A 22279-nucleotide genomic window follows, 5' to 3' on the forward strand; every position below is an offset into this window, starting at 1 on the left:
TGTACTTTTGTACGACATACAGTGACTAAAGCCACATGACTTTAATAGCTCATAAAGTCACTTACTAAAAAGGTGTTCTCATGTGTTTTCCTAGGCAAAAGGCAAAAGCACTAGGAAACACTTCCTTGGTACCCTTTTTCTCCACACTCCCTCTTATCGAGGAAGTTGTTTCTCACCACTACCATCTTATATATGAAGTGGATATACTTACCCTTTGGTACCACATTGTCATCCACTACACTCACCATATAGCCACCCAAACCCTCTGGTGGTCTGCTCTCCCTCACTAACTCATGTGCTTCCTTCAAGGTATCATAAAGCCATCTTAGTTTCCTATTCACTGAAGTAGCCTCCTAAACTAGTGTGGGAACTTCATCCCTTGGAACCTATGATCCTAATGAAGATGTCCTTGTGGCCTATAGTGAACCTGTAAATTTTGTACCTGTCACCCCAGAAGTCAGTGATCCTCCTGACCCCTGTGAACCTATACCTGTGGATCTTGAAACCTATATAGTGCTCCCCTGCTCAGGAGCATGCTACTCTACATGATCATCCTCCTATGACCCCAGAAGTCAGTGATCCTCCTGATCCCTGTGAACCTGTACTTGTGGATCCTGAAACCTATAGTGTGCTCCCCTGCTAAGGACCCTGCTACTCTACATGATCATCCTCCTGTGACCTCCTCATGATCCACGTAGGTTGAAACATGAATCAGTAAAGTCTCCAATGACAAACACCAATCACTCTCGCAAATGCTATGTTAGATCCCCTGTGATACATAAGCACCTTTCCATCCCGGAACACCACTACATATCCCCTATATTCAATACTGGAACAAGAAATCAGATTCCTCTCCAACCCTGGAACATATAGCACCTCCGTCACTTTCTAAGGTGGCAATAACTCCCTCTGAAAGAATACAATCCCCACACTTGTCGCTCTAACCTCGGAGTTATCTCCAAGCACCACCTCCAAGTCTACATCATCCTCTGTAAGACTCGTAAAGTGCTCTTTCACTCCAGTCATATGGAAGGATACTCCACTCTCTACAAACCAGACACTAGAGGATGTAACACCAATGGCTAAGCTCACAACTAAAACAAACTCTGGGTCAAACTTGGTGGAAAACTCATCCACCTTGGCTGATGTTTCCACATCATTCTTCTTCCCCTTATTGTTTGGACATTGATGTGCATAATGACCTATCTGCCGACAATGTTCCACAGAGTTTTCGAGACAGGGAAACGCGAGAGCAGGGATACGCACAAGAAGGATGTATACAAGCAACCCAAAAAATTAGGGAAATCTCAAGGAAACGAGGGGACGTTAAAATCATAAAAAATAAAATTATTAAAAATTTAATATATGAAAATAAAAAATAAAATCCCAATAGTATGTTAAAATCTAAATTAGTAAATAGTAAATCGTAATAAATATGAAACGTACATCTAAATATGAAGATAATCGGATCTGGATAATTGTGATCCCATGAGGGCATATCGATGTCAAAATAGAGAAGCATACCTAGATCTGGGGAGTCTGCTTCGCTTCTCGCCGGTACAAACTATTCTTCCTACACAGTGGGTGGCTCGGGAGATGATCGATCAAAGCCCACCAAATAGGAATACACTCACAGTAGATCGAGATCTGATCCAAATTTTTATCAGAACATTGCAAGGGAGGACTATCTGCAAGCGGATCTGGAACGGGAGGCAGATTCAAGAGTTAAAGTGCGAGATACAAAAACAAGGGTATATCAGCAAGTATGCAAAATTTGATTTATGCAAGACAAATTTTGCAGGACAACTTCACACTACAGGATTATGGCATTACCACAGATTCGACCATCATCCTCAATCTGAGATTGCGTGGCGGATGCTCTAGGACCAGCACAAAGGGCACAGACTCTTTTAAATATGCGATCAAAGGGAAGGAGGAAACCCAAACCAAACCAGCACCATTCCCAAAACTACCTAGGCCCTATATCATGGAGCAAAAATCTCAAATACCAGCCTTAACAGTCTCTTTGCCTGAGGTAAATGAGCTTTACGCAGATTTCCATAACAAAGCAGTGTAGATTTAATGGTTTTTGGCCTAAATCAGACGCTCTACATTAATGGATATTCTCTACATGGACATCGAATTGTGATATTCATTTATGTTCCAAGGGGTTTTTTATTGTCATATTTGAAACAATAAAAGATAAGGATTATGCCCTTAACGAGGGACCATGGTTCTGGGGCAATGCAGGACTCTTCATGATCCCTTGGTTTCCAAGTTTTGATGCCACCACTATGGTGGTATCCAAAATGCCTGTATGGGTTAGATACACAATCTACCACTACATTTCTGGCACCACAAAGTATTAGAAGGAATAGGGAATTCCCTGGGCAAATTTCTTAAGATTGATGCAGATAAAGTCTCAAGAGGCATATTTACTTTTTCCAAAATATGTGTTGAAGTAGATCTTAGTCAAGATTTACCTTATCGCATTATGCTGGTTCACAACAATATACAGTGGACTCAACCACTAGATTACGAAAATACAACATTTTGTTGTCATGGATGTTTACAAACAGACCACCTTCAAAGCGCATGCCCACAAGCCAAAAAAGGCCCCAAAAGAAATAAGAAACAATCCCAAAAGCCAAAAGGTTGGCAATGCATTGATCCCCCGGAAGAAGCAGCAAATGAAGCAGAGATAACAGAAAATATCGCAGACAATAATGTACAGATCACTCAAAAGTCAAAACATGTCACAAAAGGATGAAATCGAGCACAACTCTGCCTTAATTCTAAGGCCCACCATCCCACTACAGCAGAATGAGCAGCACACACTAGGAAAACAAGTGGAAGTAAACGAAAACATGGATCAGAAGGACCTGATTCTGACAAAGAATTTCTAGTAAATACAAAAGAGAATCAAATGTCTATTGTAACATCCACACCCAACAGTGGTGGTTGGCGAAAAGTGGAAAAAAAGAAAGGTAGAAAAGAATAGATCAGTCTTTTATAGATCCTGAGAAATCAGGACCTGATTATTATGCATATGCTTTTTAGAATCTACTACATGTAATTTTGCTCATTATGAATAAAATTACGATTTTTCCACGGGAAAAAAAAAGAAGATAATAAATGAAAACAAATAAATAATTCCAGAGACAGAAAACATGTCGGAAAAGGCTTTTAAACTTGAATGTGTACTCACAAAGAATAATGATAATGATACAACATAAATACATCAAGCTATGTCTCAAGATAGTTAGCCTATCTTGGACATGCAATCTCTTGGTTGAGTGAATATCTCAACCACACACTAATCTAGGAGGCTAACTAGTTGGAGAGAATCTCTCAACCACCTAGACCTCAACAAACTCCCAAATATTAGGAACAAACTCATTCTAGAATTGATGTGCACATCAAAGACAAGTAGGAATTATATTTTCCAAGTTTCATAATTTTATTATTTTGGACTGATTGATTGTGAGTATGAAGCTAAAAAATATGATCATCATTTCGTATTAGACTATTATGAATCAGAATCATCAATTGACATTATACGATGTTCCATCTAAATTCATCATTTGGCAATGGGCATTAATATTATGTGACATACATCTAAACCAAATTCATCATTTGACAATTGAAATTACGCAACACATCAAAAACTAAATTCATCATACGACAATGACATTATGCTGAAGTCTAAAATAGCCATAGAATACTAAACTAAAAGTAAACATAGAAAACGGTGAAATACTAGTAAATTTCTCAGAAAGTACTAAATAATAAATATTAAGGACTAAAGGACTCAATCATCAGTATCTAGAGTCAAAAGTTCAAAACTAGAATAATGAAAAGCATCTAAAAGAAATGAACATCACGATCAAATAACTAATACGCATCAAGTTGTGTGTTGATGCTCCAATGACTGGTCCTCTACATTCATTTGTTGCATGAAGACATACTTAAATTTGTAATTTTTTAAATTTTTAATGTTTTTAATTGTTATTAGCGAAAAATTTAGGGGGATGTCTAGGCATGCCTCTTGTGTCCCCCCATCTTCCCCCCCCCAACAAGAGAGACGTGTTTTATCACCAGAAAAACGCCTCCCTCAGAGTTTCCCCAAAAAAGGGTACGTTGGGAAACGTTTCCCCAGGATTTTCCACATCTTGGGAGCGTGGGGGAGCAAGGAAGCGCGTCCCCCACCCTAGGGGATGTGTCCCTGTGGAACACAATCTGCCGATAAACAAAGCATCTCACTTTGCTCATGTCCTTCTTGGACTCTTGTTTCCACTTATGTTGCTTGAAGCCACTAGAAGACCCCTTCTTGGCCGCCTTCTTGCCCTTAGTTGCAAGGGCAACATTCTCCTCCTCATCCCCACCACCATGTTGACTGCCACTCTTGGCATTCCTCCTGGTCTCCTCCTGCATGAAATCATCCCACATCCTCCTCAAATCAGGAAAATGCTCTCTGCCAACAATGCCATCTATGAATCCATCCCACTGCTTAGCAATACTATCCAATGTCATCCTAACAACTAGTCCTCAGGGACAATCTCTCCTACTACAGCCAACTCATCTCTCACCTGTGATCTTCGAGAGGTATGAGATCATCGTGTTAGTCTTGGTTATCTTGGTGTTTCTAACTTCTGACACAACACCATATTCCTATTCTCATTGATGCTCTGGTGAAGTTTTACTAGGGAATCCCACATCTCATGGACAAACTTCTTCCCTAACACATGAGGGAATAGGTGGTCTTTAATAGCATCGAGAATGATTCTCCTCACCTTCACATTCCACTAGTTGAAGTCTGCCAACTGAACTGGATCAGTGGGATTTTGTACTGCACTCTCTACAATATCCCACACCTCAACTTCGTCAAGCAGCAACATCCCAAAATTCTCAGCACCACTCAGCCTATCCTCCACCCTCAATCCAGTAACAAAACTTCTCAGCACTAAAAATCAGCAACTAGCCTCCCTCTCAACCACAATTATTTGCGTGTACATAGGCAGTTTGGTTTGTTGTTCACTGTTTTTAGCAGAAGGTATGCTTGTTGTCTTTTCTATATCAGCTTAAGGTTCACTGCTCTAATACCCTGTAGAAATTTTCGGTTTCGTGTAGACCTCCCAAGTTTCAGTTTTCTTTGCATATGGTTTAATGCCCATAGCTCCATGTCATGCTGATATATACAAGGGTAGTGAAAATTTAAAAGAAACATTACAGGACTAGCTCTACTTGTCTTTCACTTTTCAATTGATAAAATAAATAAACATGCACAAAATTTTAGGACACAGTTTTTGGACAAACTCTAACCCTATAAAAACCCACAAGGGGAAAGTCTAGAAGAGGATTTTATTAGCTTATCTTAGAGAATAATTACATAACATTAACACATCAAGGTACTTATCTCCCCTTGAATAACATATCAGCATCGTTGGAATTTCTGTCACAACTTCAACTCTAGTTCTGGAAATTCAAGCCACAGTTTCAAACTTCTGACAGCTTTGGAGTTTGAACCACAGTCAATTCTTTGCTCAAAAATTGATCTTTGTTCTGAAGAACCTTCCTCTAAAGTTTGCCTCGAATCAGGTGCAGATTGTCCCCCCTTTCAGCCTCAATTTGCATGCTAAACACCCTGATAGATCTCCTTAAAATGCGAGCCAACTAACTAAAAACTTTGCCAGAAAAACAAGCTTCACACAACTCTCTCAGCCCTCCTTAAAAACAATGCAAATCTCTACTGGAATCTCGACCTGCCAACCCTACCCAAATTCATTGGTCTACATGCATGTTACATCTGTTGGAAACACAGATTTGTGGTGACTTTCCTTGTTGTATGTTTTCTCTTCCTCAACCTTACTATCACAACCTCTTCTTCTTCGTTCTTTGATCTCTTCAACAATGCACTTGAAGAATAATGAGCTCTAGTTTCCTTTTTCCCTTTTTAGTCTCTCATTATGAAGAGAGAACCCTAACCCTTTGATTTATTGTTGAGATTAGATCTCAGCTCTCATAGATCCATAGTGGAGATCTAATCTTCACTTGACCCCCTTTCTCATGTCCCCCCTTCATTAAGAGCCTCCCTAATCATGTTAAAAACATAAGGTGACTTTAATAATATAAAGCACCATGTGTTGGAGAATGTAACTAGATTCGATCTTCATAATGACATTTGTAATCATGATTTTGTATAAAGAAAAAGAATTTTTATTTGTTGAAGCATGGGTTTCATGCTCAAGTCTAGGTCAAAGCATGTTCTTAATGCTTCTAGGGCTTGTTGAGTCAAAGAAGAACATTTGTCATGTATTAAAGTCCCATTTGGACACTTTGTAACAAGAGAAAATTGTTATTTTTAAGTCAAAAAGAGTCATTTTCTCCTCCAAGACCAAGTTGGCCCTGCCATGACAAGTTGGCCCTGTTGGGCACCTTTTCGCTCACTTGGATGATGATATTACGAGAAGACATCTTCCTCATTTGACACACCACCATCAAGTTTGATCTGAAATAAGAAGGAAGCAATAAGAGCAAAGGTCAAGAAGACGAGAAAGTCAAAGGAAAGAGGGAAAAACTGATTTTTATGCTTTAATGCGAGATTAGGGTTTATGGGTAACTGCAGGAGTTCAAGAATTACAGGTCTGAAGTGCAGATCTGGAATAGAGGGCTGAAACATTGATTTGACCAAAAATTTTGAAGTTTGACTTTTGTTGACCTTGTTGACCTGACTTTATTTTAGGAAGGAATTGTTGGAGGGTTGACTTGGTGCTTGAAGGAGGTCTTGGTCTTGGTCTTGGTCTTTGAGTCTTGGAAGTCTCACTTTGATTTGACTCTATGGAAAGAGAAGTATTCTTTCAAGGTTTTCCCCTTGGAGGGGTTTTGCCCTGGCTTGGAGCCCTATATTTTGTGTTCATTGTGTCTTTGTGATCTTCATGTTTTGGTAATTGCTTGATGAAGAAAAATTAAATGTAGTAAAATGCCAACTAATATCACAAGTAATTATCAAGGAAAGTCAACTCTAATCTACAAATACTTTGATTTTCCAACACCATGTACTTTTTTCATAAAGTCACTTTACAAACATAAAGTAACTTTAATATAATAAAGTACTTTGTACTTTTGTACCACATAAAGTGACTAAAATCACATGAATTTTTTTGTGCAGTTTATGATATAATTGTGATTTTTGACCTTCAAAAAATTGCTGATTTTTTCGGACAATCAAATCAGCTAGATCAAAACCTCATGGTTTTGCAATAAAAATCAGGCAGTTTGCAACACTGTATCTGACTCTCAAAATCAACATTGCAGTAAAAGCAGGAATTATTTAAAATAGATCTGTTAGGAAATGCTTGTAATTATGGAGTCTGTATGTGGTCTTTTGTGTCATACATAGAAAGACACTAAACAATTTTGTGTGCTTATGAAACGTTAAAAACAACTTTTAGCACAATTTCCTACTGATAAGGGAAAGAAATTGAAACTTGACACTGTGCTAACTGCAGAGAAACAGTGTGATTATTAAGTGCATGTGCAAACCTCTACCTTTTTCATCAAGCAGAATGCTAAGCTATGTCTGAAATGATGGGTATGGTTGATTTATATTACATTACCATGAATGAATGACTGCCAGCATTCATGTGGCTTGGGACAATGACACCCCAACATGAAAACATAAATCCTAAAACCTTGATCATGATAAAATATGAAATGGCATGGCGCAAGAATGACATACTCATGGAGGAGTTCTGATTCCTTACATGATGCAAGGATGATGTTCTCGCAGTGTCATTTGGATCACTTAAGTATTTTGGGGTAAGTACGATGTATTTCTTAATAATGAGCTATGGCACTAATTGTCAGCAGTTTGCTCATCGAAAATTTCCTTTCCTCTTGAAACATTCCCATTGTTCTGAGAAACTATTTTATATTTTAATATAAAAAATTCCCCAGACGAAAACATTCTAACATACCTGAGCTGGTAAGAGCAGAGGACTAGGAGATTTTAGCTGATTGTCAAGAACGGGCATCATAAGTGTCCCACCTGTCCCCTGTGCACCATATCCTACTCGTTCATATGAGCCAACTGCGTCATATGTAAAGACACAGCCCTTTCCTGTAACAATTTCCACAGCATAGAAGAATTAAATATGCATAGTTAAAACAAAGCAAAGACGATTATATTGTATAATTAGTGAAAGCAAATATACTCAGAGATATATGGCATACCTTCATTGTCTAGGCCACCTAAAACATTGAAAGAATAGTATGGGAAAAATCGTTTGTAATAAAGAGTATTCGACAGAAGCTGTGCCATGGCAGGACAGCTCATCTGCTTGTTATGCTGGTGTTGATAAATCTGCAATTAGCCCATTGTATTAGCCGTGCTATTAAAATATAAATAGCTATAAATACACACAAACACATTTATATAAAAGCCCACCCCCATGTCCTTTTTAAAAGTCAATTGGGTTTATCTCGGGTGGTTGGGAGGAATGACTGGGATCCTACCCGCCCAGGTTCAATTTCCACAAGTAACATGATGAAATTTGATGTAATGGACCAGAACATGTATATTTCTCATAGCCAATATATGGATATTTATCTGTATCACTATTATAATGATTAAAAACAATAAGCATCCTCTAAAGCAGTGACATTCTTGATTCAGCAAAGCATTTCAAAGCAAAATCCCAGAGAATAAACCAATTCAAGCAATGACAACAATAATCTAATGAACAGAAAATCCCAGCCAATAAATTAACGGAATTATCTACATAGAAGCAAGTTGCAACATATGTCAGAAAAGATTGCCCATTTGCATTCTCTGCAATATGAGCTCTTGAATTATGAAAACGATAAAAATCCTCCAAAATACAGAAATCTTTGATTCCATTATAAATACTAAATGATATCACCTTGTAAGACAAAATAATCAAACAACTGAGGAACAGTTTACTCGGCAGTGAATGTAACAGAAAAATATTGTTCCTTTGCATACTCTAGAGACTATACACAATGTTCCACCATGTTTCTAGGACAGGGGGATAGCAGGGCACGCACACACACAAATTCAATAATGAAATACATTAATTCAATGAAATAGAAATAGTAAAATATTGTGTACATTGATTTAAATTCAACATTTATTATTTTAGAACCTAATTAATCCTAAGGAAAAAAATAGATGCTAAAGTCTAAAGACTGGAACAGTAAATTGAAATTACTAACTTAAAAGTAGTAAAGAGTGATGAGTCAAAGACTCAGTCATCAGTATCTAGAGTCGAGACTCAAAAGTTCAACTTAAATAAACCAATGCTATTAGAACTGGACCAGTCATCAAACCAGTTGACCCTCTTGAAATATGTAACTAGGTTCGGTCTTCATAATGACATATGTAATTATGATTTTATGTTTCTCATGAAAAGAAAAGAATAAATTTATTACTGTGAGTCTTGAGGCATGGGTTTCATGCTCAAGAGAATTTATTTTACAAGTCAAGCTCCCATTGAGAGCTTCTAGGACTTGTCATTGAGTTTACAAGTCTAGGGAGTCATTGTCATGTATGAAAGACCACTCTTCAGCATGTTACATATCGTAAAGAAATTTATTTGAGTCAAAGAAAGAGTCAAAAGACCCTCCAAGACCTTGTCTAAGTGCTTCAAGCAAGTCGGACCAGTCATCAAACCTATTGACCCTCTTGAAATATGTAACTAGGTTCGGTCTTCGTAATGACATATGTAATTATGATTTTATGTATTTAATGAAAAGAAAAGAATAAATTTATTACTGTAAGTCTTGAGGCATGGGTTCCATGCTCAAGAGAATTTATTTTATAAGTCAAGCTCCCATTGAGAGCTTCTAGAGCTTGTCATTGAGTCTACAAGTCTAGGGAGTCATTGTCATGTATGAAAGACCCCTCTTGGGCATGTTACATATTATAAAGAAATTTATTTGAGTCAAAGAAAGAGTCAAAAGACCCTCCAAGATCTTGTCTAAGTGCTTCAAGCAAGTCGGCCTTCAAAATGAGCAATCAGCTTACACAAGATTACATGTCGGCCTAGGATCTATGTCAAGTCGACGTAATTGCATGGGTGTGTAGCCTATACAAAGGAGGACTCGACCTCACTTAAGGAGGCATCAATCAAGCATCCACAACAAGGAAGTGAAGTGTGAAAAAGAAAAGAAAAGAAGTCTTTTGTGCAACGAAGGGAAGGAAGGAGAAAAGAGAAATTTTTAGGGGTTGTTCTTGGGCTAATTATCTTGCATGTGTGATTACAGCTAGGGTTTCTACAGTGAGGAATTGCAAATCTTGAAGGAGCCAAATTGTAGCATAAAGAAGGATCATTCTTGCTAGACAAATTCACAAGAAGAAAATTCCAAGACAAGCAAAGGAGAGAACGCACTAAAATCTGCCTTTATCATCCCACATGTGCTACTAGGATTTCTGAAGCAAGGGCCGAAGATTGCAGGCAAGCTGAAATAGAAGGAAGACAGGTCGAAATTGCAATCAAGGTATTGGAAGACTAAATCTGAAGACAAGGAAAGAGTAGCTAATTAGATTTGGCAAAAGAAGCAAGGTTGACTTGGTCTTGGAGGAGTTTTTGGTCAAGGGTTTAGGTCTTGGAATTCGTCAATTGAAGTTTCTATAAGAAGAAGAATTCTTGTGGGTTTTCCTCTCAAGATTGCAGAGGTTTTGGCCCTTGTTGATCGCTTATATCTTGTGTCCTTTGTCTCATTGTTATTTATGATATAATAGTTGTTTGATGAAAGAGAACACTAATAATAAAAAGGGAAAGAAGAAGCTAACTAAAGCAAGAGAAATCATCTACTTTGTTGCCCCTAGATTACTCAATAGACCCCAAAACCGAGAACCAAGAAAAATCAGTCAACCAAAAAATACATAAATAAAAAAATAAAAATTGAAAATTGAAAACTTAAATTAATAATTTATATTCCTGTCAAGTCTCACTAGCACCACTGGTTGAGAATGGGCCTCATCAGCAAGGCGACCCAGGATCAAACCTCACGGGGGGTGGTTGTGCCCTGTGCTAGGGGGAGAAGACATGCTAAAAATCCAGTCAACTTAGGGCTAGTGTGGCCCAAGTCAGGTGCGATCCCTGGGTGACTTTGATAGATTAGATGCCCTTGGGTCACGACTCCTCAAGCCACGGGTCAAGCCTGGAGGATCACAGACAACTTGACAAACAAACAAACAAACATAATTTATATTCCTATGCATCTATATGAATCTAACCCATTATACACAAATAGCAAGGGTACATATTGTTGGAAATGTAACTAGTGTCGGTCTTCATAATGTAATCAAATGTATTATTGATGTACTTATTATATTCATTATTATTATTATTTTATTTTAGTCTTAGCATGTTCTTCATGCTTATAGGGCCAATTAAGTCAAAATAAATTTATTCGAATCAAGTCCCATTTGGAAATTTTGTAAGAAAAGAAAGAAATTTTTATTTTGAGTCAAAAGTCAAAAATGTAATCACAAAGACCAAGTCAGCGCTCGTTGGCTAGTCGGCCTATGTGGCACCTTTTCGACCCTCCTAGACAACTATAAATACAAGTCAATTCGACCACTTGGACAATTATTCATCATTCATCAACACACATCCATTTCAATGCCAAAACCGAGAAGAAGATATCCAAAGTCAAAGGATAAAGAGGAAAGCCAAAGGAGAGACAAAAGATGAGTTCCCTACCCTAGTTTTGCTCACACATGCGAATTTTTTTGAGTACTGCACGGCCGAAATTCAGGTGATGACAAGATTTCAAAAGTTTGACCAACATTGACTTTAGTTCACTTTGATTTGTTGGAGGAGACTTGGAGGAGGGTTGACTTGGAACCTTTGTGACAGTTTTGGTCTTAGTTTTGAGTCCTGGATAACTCATTTTGATCTGATTCTATAAGAGAAGAAATTATTGAGTTTTCCCCCTTTTGGGGTTTTGTCGTGGCTTGATGCCTAATTTCTGGTGTCTCTTGTCTCTTGTGCATTATGTTCTCTATGATTTGTTATTATGTATTTGCTTGATAACATAAAAAAATGAGTAAAAAACTAAGAAAAGAATATATATCAATCACAAGTAATTATCATGATAAGAGATTATATTACCTATCGGAATTTCAACATGGTATCAGAGCAATGGTAAAGGGCATGAGCACCATCAAAGAAATAGGTCCCTATGGAAGAACGAAAGGTCAAGCTTTCTCAAGCATCCCTATGGAATCAAGAAAACAAGTTCAAATTTGTATCATTGTGATATACCTTTGTGCAAAATTTTGTGAACAAACTTCCAACATTTTATTTTTTATCATTTTGCTGGAGCAAAAGACTGTGAATGGAACCAAAATTAGAAGGCCAAGACCTTGAATTGATCTTTGTGGCATGGAAGATTTGGTAAAGGTACTATGACATGTATCTCCTTGATGATGCAATTCTTTGTAATAATGCTAATGTGAGTTCCTGTAGCCAATGTTTTAAAACTCATACTCAGACTCGGACTCGGAAATGGCCAAGGGTCAACTCTGACTCAGACTCTGAATCAGTATCAACTCGGACTACTTGATTCAAATAACTAGGTCTTTGTAAAAAGTACATTAAATATTTAATTTTTAATGAAAAATCATATTTTTAAATATTTTCATTCATGTTTCCAAACTCAAAGCATTAGAATAATAGAGAGAAGGCAACCCCTGAACGAAGTATGCTCGTGAATATATCTATTATATCAAAATGCACCCATAACCATTGTTGCTCCAAAAACCAACTCCTCAATGGAAAATGTTGTTCCAAAAACCAACTCCCCGATGTTGCTCCAAAGATCGCCCCAGAACCTCCTCAACGCTACTCCAAAAACCAACTCCAACTACTCAAAACTCCTCACAAAAGCTCACACAAATGCAATGAGATAGTTGTGAGGAATTATGAGGGGGTTGGGTCACCTTTATAGGCGTGGGAAAGGGTTAGAGGGGCTAGGAAATAGCTTAAACAAACAAAAAAATCCAAGTCTGCGTAGCCTGCCTTTTTTCCCGCCACCAAGACCAGTTGGTTTAAGTCGAGCCAGTCGGTCTGTTTGGTCTGTTACCGAACCGGCCGAGTCAGTGACCAACTCGGTGGGTTAAGTAACGAATCGGTCGCCAAACCAGATAATTGACCTAGTTAGTCTGGGCAGGGGTATGGCTCGGTCAACCAGGTCGAGTCTGGGTCAGACCGGCCTAGTTTTAAAACTATGCTTGTAGAATCCATCTCTGTGATAGAACAAGACTTCTATGACACCTATATCTCTATGATGTGACAAACATGCATAAACAGTTTGGTTAAACATCTTGTGGATGAACCACACTAGTTGGTTCGAAACGCGTCGACAAATGATTCTCTATGTGATTTTGCTGAAATCTCTTACAATCTTGTGGATGAATCATAACTGGCATACATAAGCAAGTTCTAAGCATATATATCAAGTGATGGCGCAGATCGAAGAAGTTAATTAAATTACTAAGGTAAATAGAAATTCAAATTTTGTGAACTTGTAGTGACACTATGAAGACTAGACCTTTGGAGGTCGAATCTCCTTAAACAACAATACTGGTCTTATCAAGGTAAAAGCATCATTTTACAACTATGTGGCTGCAAGTTTTAAACATAAAACAGTGTGTGGCATGTATCCAAGACATGTAACAATACAACATATATTTCCAAAACATTTCCATTTGTAGTCTATGGAAGTAGCTAAAATTTGTGGAATTTGAAGCTAGATGAAGCGTATCTCTATAGCACTAGAATATGAAGCACCTATACTACCAAGAACAACGAAGAGCAAAACGAAGGAAGATCTAAACCTGTGACAAAACCTTTTGTGGAGACAATTTGAGCCTTCTATGGCACTAGTATATGAGATTCTCTATGGAACAATGATATGCGAGTTTTTCTTGATGAACTAGACCAATTGAACACTGAGACTTCTCAAGGGTCAAGCATCTAGCCTCAAGCCTATGACAATGAAGAATAGGACAACGAAATTGGAAGCAATATCTCAATGAAAGCATCATACAATGCAAGCAAGGATCGAAATTTGAAAATATATGAAGCACATATCTGTGGTACAAATATGTGAAGTAGCAATAGACTCCTCTCCTATACATAATAGGAGAATGAATTCCACCACGAAGTCGAACTATCAGATAGGTATATATAAAAAAGTCCCAAGAGTATAACGAGACTACATTCCTCTATAAACAACGAATGTGCAAATTCTATGATCCAAAACAAAAGACATTGCAAGCAGCCCAAAGAACTATATGTGGTTTGTATACTAGTACAATGGTTGAAGGATTGAAGCCCCTCTGTTGAAGGAAGATGACACATGTCAACTGAAGAAAGAGGTCAAGGAATCAAATATCTACAAGGATAAGGTAAGCTTGAAAAAGGTATGTATAAATCTTGTTTAGTCCATATCATAATCTAATGATCTCTTGTAAGACAGCAATGTTGAATGCATCATAAATGGGCCTATGTAGAGATCACTGACATGCCAGAATCTCCTTGCATATGTAGACTAGGTTTTATGATCTAGGAATGAAATCTCATATATAGAAAGAAAGCATGTAAATAGCATCTCTAGGATTTTGCAACTAACTCTATAGCATGTTTCTAGAATTTGCAATTTTTGAATATCAAGTCTTGAGGACTTTGGCATGTAGGGTTTATAAACCCTAGCAAAGTTTGGACTAACAAGAACACTAGAAACAAGAACCCTATCTAATCGTTTTTACTGTAAAAAGTAGATTTAACCCTTGATGATAATGACATCATGCTTATATGAGAACAAGGTTGGTGAACAGGTCCAAGATTAAGAGGGAGCTGACCCTCCTCAAAAGATAAGTACTCTACATCTTCTTGATTACTAGTAATGTTATTTTATCTTTGCACTTTTCCTTTTGTTCTTTCATAGTCTTCTAATGAAGGTTGCAGGTCAAGACAAAATCTATCTAAAGCTTGATTAGCAAATGGAAGAATTGGAAGAACATGGAAAAGCATGAAGATTTAAAAGAAGGAAGAAGAAGTCATTTAAATGGTAGCACAAAAGAATAAGTTCACCTACCTTAGTCGTAAAGAGGGAGCTCTGATTGGTTCGATTCAGGAACACATTGATTGGGTTGACAGTACTAACGCTGATAGAGATACTACCAATAATTGGGAGTTGATAAGAATTTTGTTACAATACGAAGAAAGAAGATGTGAAGGCTTGTGCAAATCAGCTATGAAGAAGTTTGTCTCGTAAGGCATTTGATGAACTAAAAGTTGACACATTGGATTCGATATGAAGATTGTCAAAATGTTGATTTTTAATGTACCTTGGACAAGTGGTTTCCCATGGGTTAGTCTCTACCCAGGGAAAAGTGTCCAAAATAATTATTTTCCTAAGTGTGACTTTACAAAGTGAAAGGTTAGACAAAAGGAGAAGAATCTAGATTCTAGATGGTTGATGCATCTAAATGGTTGATGCTCGAATAATTAATCATTAATGTACAATGGATGTTATATCTATCTTGATTTATGCAAAAATATGCATGTTTTCATGTCTTCTACAACTAATTTGGTATTTGGGATGTTTGTTTTGAGTATAAATGCAAAAAAAAAATATATATATATATATAGCAGACGCTTCCGCGGACGCTTCGCTTCCTATATTTTTGGAAAATGACGCTTCCGCGTCCCCGCTTCCAAAAAACGCTTCCGCTTCGCCCCCGCTTCGTGCAACATTGGTTGACAGTCCCATGTGTTTTAATCTAAAAATTTCATTTCCAGAATTTTATATGTTGAATGTATGTTTTCGGGAAAGGGCATTTAACTGAATGGGAGTGATAAGTTCAAATTAAAACCGGGTTGGGATTGCAAGAAACTTTTTAGTCATCAAATTTCAACATGGTATCAGAGCTACAGGCTGAAAATTGCAGTTTGAAGAAGACAGTAATTTGGGACAGAAAACAGTGGTTTGGACAACAAACTGAATTTTTGGACAGCAAACTAATATTTTCGAACAGCAAGGTGAAATTTCGCACAGACTGAATTGTTGGGACAGCAAGATGTGTTGGAAAGTTTATTTCTCCATTTTCTTGGTTTTGTAAATTTTGGACAACAGTCATGGCCATGTTCTTAAGGAGGCAACAGTTTGGGACATATTGCGGCAAGTGGTTGTACCTCCTACTACTGCAGATGAACTTGTTGAATTCACAAAAAATAATGCAAAGGCAAAAAGGATTTTGATGGACAGTCTAAAAGATCATGTGGTTCCTCAGGTGAGAGGAAACACATGCATATCAGAAGTGGACAGCTCTAACCACTCTCTATCAAAGTACCAATGAGCGCAGGAAGATGGTACTTAAAGAAAGTTTGAAGAAATCAAGATGACAAACGCTGAAAGTGTAGTTCATTATCTTGGCAGGGTCAAACAAGTATGTGATCATTTGACTACTATTGGTGATGCAATTGCACCCACGGAGTTTGTCAAGTAAGTTGTAGCGAGACTTCCTAAGTCTTGGGAGGTCTTTGGAGATGTTGTTACCTCTAGGGAGAATCTTCCCAATTGGGATAGATTCTAGGATGATTGTGTGCAGCAGGAGATACGGAAGACTGGAAGTGGTGGGGTGAAGATAGCAGATGAGGAGGATGTAGCCTTGACAGCCAGGGGGAAGAACAAAGGGAAGGCCAAGAAAGGGGCCTCATCAAATGGGGCTAAGGGAAAGGAGAAGAAGAAGAAGAAAGATACGGATATGTCCAAAGTCAAATGTTGGGCATGTCAGAAGATGGGGCACTATGTTGCTTCGTGTCCTGAGAGGAGAACAAGGGGAAGAAGGGTACTGCAGCTTCAACAGAGGTGGAGCAGTTTGCTTCATAGTTTGACAAGGACTTTGCATTTATTACTTCTACATCTAGTAGGAGTCTAAGTAACCGGATTCGTTGATATATGTCGTCGAATCCGAATCCCGCGTATCCAATACGATTCGCTGGAAAATTGTATCCCAAAACCGAATTCGACAAGTCTGACTAGGATTCGTATGAATCCTGTACAAATCCCGTGCATGCTCAGCGAATCCCGATTTTAGGATTCGTATTCCAGAAAACTGCCTCCCGCGAGTTAAAAAGCACGCATTTCCTTTATTCTTTCACGCTGTTTGTCATTTGTATTTGCATTGTTTGAGTTGTTTGCAAGGAGATTCCTAAGTTTTTAAGGCCGCAAGGAGATTCCTAGGTTTTCACGTTGTTGGCCAGGCTCCACTATAGAGACGCAGTAGTCTCGAGAGTCGTGAAATGACAACGTGAAGAATTCTCGACCACTGAAAACGACAAGAACAAGAATATTCTAGTGCCAGCGAATTGTGTGGAAATTATGTCACGGAATTTCACTGCTCTGAAAATTTCGTGGAAATTATGTCTGATTAAACATGGAGGGTTTGTCGGTGAAAGATAAGGTGAAAGTGCTTTTTCGGTGCGAGTATGAAAGTATTTCTCGATCCTTGGGATACTTTATCAACAATAACCAAATGACAAGGTGAAAAAGTCAGCACACCCCTAAAATTATGTGGATATTTTGTCCCATACATTGAATTAAAAAGCAGCTTTAATGGAATAAGAATTCTCTAAATCATTTTCTTTATATATATGTTAATGTTAAAATCTTTTACTCAATTTGTGTATTGAAATATTTTATTTGTAACCCACGTTAAATTTTTCTTTGTTAATGATATTTTAAAATCTTATATATCAACTCCATATTAAAAATGAAATAAATTACACATCTCCATAACTATGGAAAGTGAAAATAAAAGAATTATGAATCATGATTTATGTGACCACTGACATGTATTTGAATTTTGTATGTACTATGCATGCTATAGATGAAGATCTATGTTTGAAATCAATAAATTTGTATCATTAATTAAAATTTGTATAAGAAATATCTAATTTTTAATATATATATATATATATTTATATATTTATATATTTATTTAATAAAATAATATATAACGAATCCTACGTGTCCTATTCCAGGGGGTCAACGTGTCAAAATCCGACACTCGAATCCCTAAATCCTACGAATCCTGAATCCCTGTGTCAGGTGGTGACTTAGGTAGGAGTACATCATCAAATGTGTGGTACATAGACAGCAGGGCTTCCCGCCATATGATAGTTGCATCGGAATTCTTTTCAGAGTTTGCAGAGAGGGCACTTGATATTGAGATTGTACTAGGAGATGATCACACTGTGAGAGTTGTTGGTGTGGGGACTGTGACCTTTAAGAGGGAGTCTTTGCCTCCTTTGAAGGTCATCGATTTTTTGTATGTTTCGGGGATGAAGAAGAACTTGATTTCAGTGTCTTCTATGGAGGAGAAGGGGTTTGACGTCACTTTCTCAGGAGGGCAGGAATTGATGCATCCCATGGGAGCTTCCATCACTTTGGCCAAAGTGATTGGAGTCCGCTCTGGGAAACTATACAGGTTCAATTTTCAGTCGATAGGAGCATTGGTGAGTAGCACATCTGGCAGCAGTCACACTAGTACCACCAGCAATAGAGACTTGAGCGAGTTATGGCACCATAGGATGGCGCAATGCATCATGGATCCTTGAGAGTACTAAGGGAGATCACTACTAGAGTTCCTGATTTCAGTGTCGAGCATTATGAGATCTGAAGAGGTTGTGCTTTGGGCAAGTACACCAAGTTACCATTCCCAGCGAGCAACAGCAGATCTACAGGTATGTTAAACTTGATTCATATTGATGTTAGTGGTTGTATGACTCACGTGTCTTTGGGTGGTTATGAGTATTATGTTATGTTCATTGATGACTACTCTAGGAGGACTTGGATATATTTCCTGAAGACCAAGGGTGAGGTCTTCAGTCGGTTTAAAGAGTTCAAAGCTCTTGTGGAAAAGCAGACAAGTAGGAAGATTCGGGTCTCGAGGTCAGACAATGGTGGTGAGTACACCAATGGTGGGTTTTCTGACTTCTGTGCACAGGAGGGCATTGGGGGAGAGTTCATGGTTCCTTACAACCCCCAACAGAATGGGGTGTCTAAAAGGAAGAACAGAGCTATTGTTGGGGCTGCTAGAGCAATGATTCATGATTAGGGGTTGCCTTTGTTTTTGTGGGTTGAAGCCTGCAATATTGTTGTTTATCTTCAGAACAAGAGTCCTCACAGAGTATTGGAGAATATGACTCCGAAGGAGGCCTTCACTAGAGAACCCTCTAGCCACAAACCTCGCCTTGTACTTCTCAATGCTGCCATCCGCAACATGCTTATCTTGTAGAGCCACCTAGAAGCCACTTCTATCTAGTCCATATAGTACATATTTCCAGCTTCAAGTGTGTTCAATTATGGTATGTTTTATGCTTAGAGCAATTTAATTCAATTCTTCTTATTAACCCAATGTCAATTCTCAATATAGCAATCACATTAACATAAAAGTAAAAAATTGATAGAACATAAATAAAATCAACAGAAGACAAGCCAAGACAAGAGACACAAGATGTGGTGCTAGCCAGGGACAAACCCCAATGCGGGGAAACTCTTTGATCACTTCTTCTATATTCTTCAATAATTCAGCAAAGAGAGAGATAGTACAATACACAAATCTATGATTTACAACAACAGTAAAGAAACCCTTGAAGAGAAATAACAAGGGTGACCAATCAGCTCCCAAATGTCCTCAAGATAATCTAGGAGAACTCGGTCTCCAACAACAGTAATTGCAGCCCAAAATAGTCAATGTAATAAGGTCAAAACAACAGCCAATGCTACAGCATACTGCAGCCAACACTAACCAGTCAACACTGTCCCAAATGAGCTCTCCAACAAGTCAACGCAAGTTGTCCCTAGCCTAGGAGAGGCTACCCACACAAAGTCGCAGTCAATGGAGGCAATACGTTGGCCAACACGGGCCTAGATCACCTCAAACAAGATTGGTGTACCTTCCTGCGTCCTTGCTGCCCTAACTGCATCCTCTCACAATGATGCCCTAATTGCGTCCTCTTTCCCACGTGAGAGTTGCGTCCTCTTTCCCGCGTGAGATTTGCGTCCTCTTTCATTTGTATACCCAAGAGACAAGGAGAGAGATGTGAGGATGAGATGAATGATCTAATGTCTCAAGGTCTCCTCTATTTATATCCCACATTGAGGTTTAGTTGGGGGTGTGCAACACTATTTTACATGCTGACCGACCTTGACAAATTGTCAAGAAATACAAATAAATTCATATCTCCATGAATACATGTCGGAATCAAATGATCGTTAGATCAATCCTACACTTCTCGATGAGAGGAATCCAAGAAAAATATTAGCTGCCATAAATAAGATTACCCACGTGGAGTTTGGCCCTAGTTGCCAATTTTAACACTCCCTCTTAACTAGGGAGAACTCCATCTGTTAATCCATCTGTTTGTCGGTACTATCTCAGCCATCAAATGCACTACCTTGCACTACTCAACTCTGCTCTACTCTGCTGAACTATGAAGAAGATGAAATGATCGAGAATGTATCACATCATCCTCTATTGACCTGAAGTCAGTCCCAGATAAAAGAGAGTGCCCAATAGCACTCTTACTGATCCGAAGTCAGTCCCAATGAAGAGAGTGTGTCATACCACTCTTACTAACCCGAATTCAGTTCCAAAAGAGAGTGAGTTATATCACTCTTACTGACCCAAAGTCAGTTCCAATTAATCCCAAATCATTGTCATCTTAGCATAGGGAGTACGATAGATACACAATGCGTCCATCGGTACTACTATGGTACCTATCCTCATTTCCCTACTCATTGGCCAAATGAGAGGTACTTCCCATGAGTCCCTCTATAGCTATCAATTATTCCATGCAAATCCAACACTAGTTTGATGGGAAAATACATAAAAACTACAATCATCGAAAGGATGTAGCTAAAAAATTTAGTTCAATAGTTATTAAAATATACCAATATTAGTTTATATCTCAATGAATGAGGAGAAGAGTGTTGATTTACTAGTGCAATCAAGACTAATACAATTTTTCAAACTGATAACTACTTCTAATGATATAATTTGACTTCTTTAGAGCATTCCAATCATCAAGCAGCTATAAAAATTTCAACCATTAACAATAGAGCAGCACTAGAGATCACAGTAGACAATAAGACAAGGGACACCAAAATTTAGACCAGCGAACAGGGCAAAACCCCCCAAGGGAAAAACCCAACAATCTTTCCTTGTGAGAAAGAGTTCAATTCATCAATTGTACATCATTCAAAATAACATATCTTTGATAAGATCACATGGACAAACACTGATCAGCAAGATGATCTCCCACAACTGCCAAGCCATCCTTTTAATGTCAATACAAGGATCCCTACAAATTAGGTCTGAAATTCACTTTGGCCATAGTCACAAACCTCGCATAATCCACAGAAAGATGGTTCCAGTGAACTCACATATGCCACAAAGTTCGCATAAGTCACAAAAATATGATGCCACAAAACTCGCATATGTTACAGAGATTAGATGCCACAAAACTCACTCATGTAACAGAGATTAGATGCCACAAGACTCGCACATGTAGCAGAGTTTAGATGCCACAGAACTCACACATGTAACAGAGATTAGATGCCATAGAACTTGCTTTACGACAGACGCCTCAGATCTAAAGTGTTTCGCAGAGCTACAAGGAGAGATTCGAAGTGTGTCTTGGAGGAGAGCAGATAGGCTCTATTTATAGTTATTCGTCCATGCGAAAAGACGTGGCTCTTGGGCAAGCCAACTTGATCTTGGACGAGTCGACTTGAGCACTTGTGGGGTAATGAACTAACAATTATAAATTCAAATTTTCTCTTTTGATTTTGCTAATGAAAATACCGACTGCAAATATCATTGCTAATGAAAATACCGACTGCAACTACCATTTTTCAACAAAGAGGAGGAATTGATCCCTAGGTTACTTGATAAAAGATAATAATGTTGTTTGTCTTAAGATAACTCTAAGGTAGCAGAAAATTTTGTAGGAAAAAAAAAATTACAAGCCATATGAGGAGTTTGTAGACGTACCAATTGATGAGGAACTAGGGACCAATTCCCTTAGCACACAAGTAAAGCTCTACCTAGACAAACTCTAATAATAGTGCTAAAAGTTTCTGATGGAGTATCTTATGCATAGAATACCATTAGTCATAGATGGCCAGTGTCTACACCACTAATGATGGTGTCAAGAGAGAGGTCTAAGTGACCAAC

At 38.1% G+C, this 22279-nt stretch overlaps 1 protein-coding gene across 2 annotated transcripts in view; it reads right to left on the reverse strand.

Moving 5' to 3' along the window:
* The window catches only part of LOC149152190 (proteasome subunit beta type-1-like), a 130600-nt gene that overhangs the window by 54456 nt on the left and 53865 nt on the right, over nucleotides 1-22279 (reverse strand). For both annotated transcript variants that reach the window (XR_016263809.1, XM_089446122.1), the window contains exons 5-6: nucleotides 8233-8362; nucleotides 7977-8119 (exon numbers count right to left, since the gene is read on the reverse strand). Coding sequence is in view for 1 of the 2 variants with exons in the window: in XM_089446122.1 (XP_089302248.1) it covers nucleotides 7977-8119; nucleotides 8233-8362 (273 nt within the window). In the remaining variant the exon portion in view is untranslated. The remainder of the gene's footprint in view (nucleotides 1-7976; nucleotides 8120-8232; nucleotides 8363-22279) is intronic.

The sequence above is a fragment of the Pinus tabuliformis genome, chromosome 9 (genome assembly GCF_031772625.1).
Source record: "Pinus tabuliformis cultivar Carrire ecotype Pingquan chromosome 9, CPIR1, whole genome shotgun sequence".
NCBI lineage: Eukaryota > Viridiplantae > Streptophyta > Pinopsida > Pinales > Pinaceae > Pinus > Pinus tabuliformis.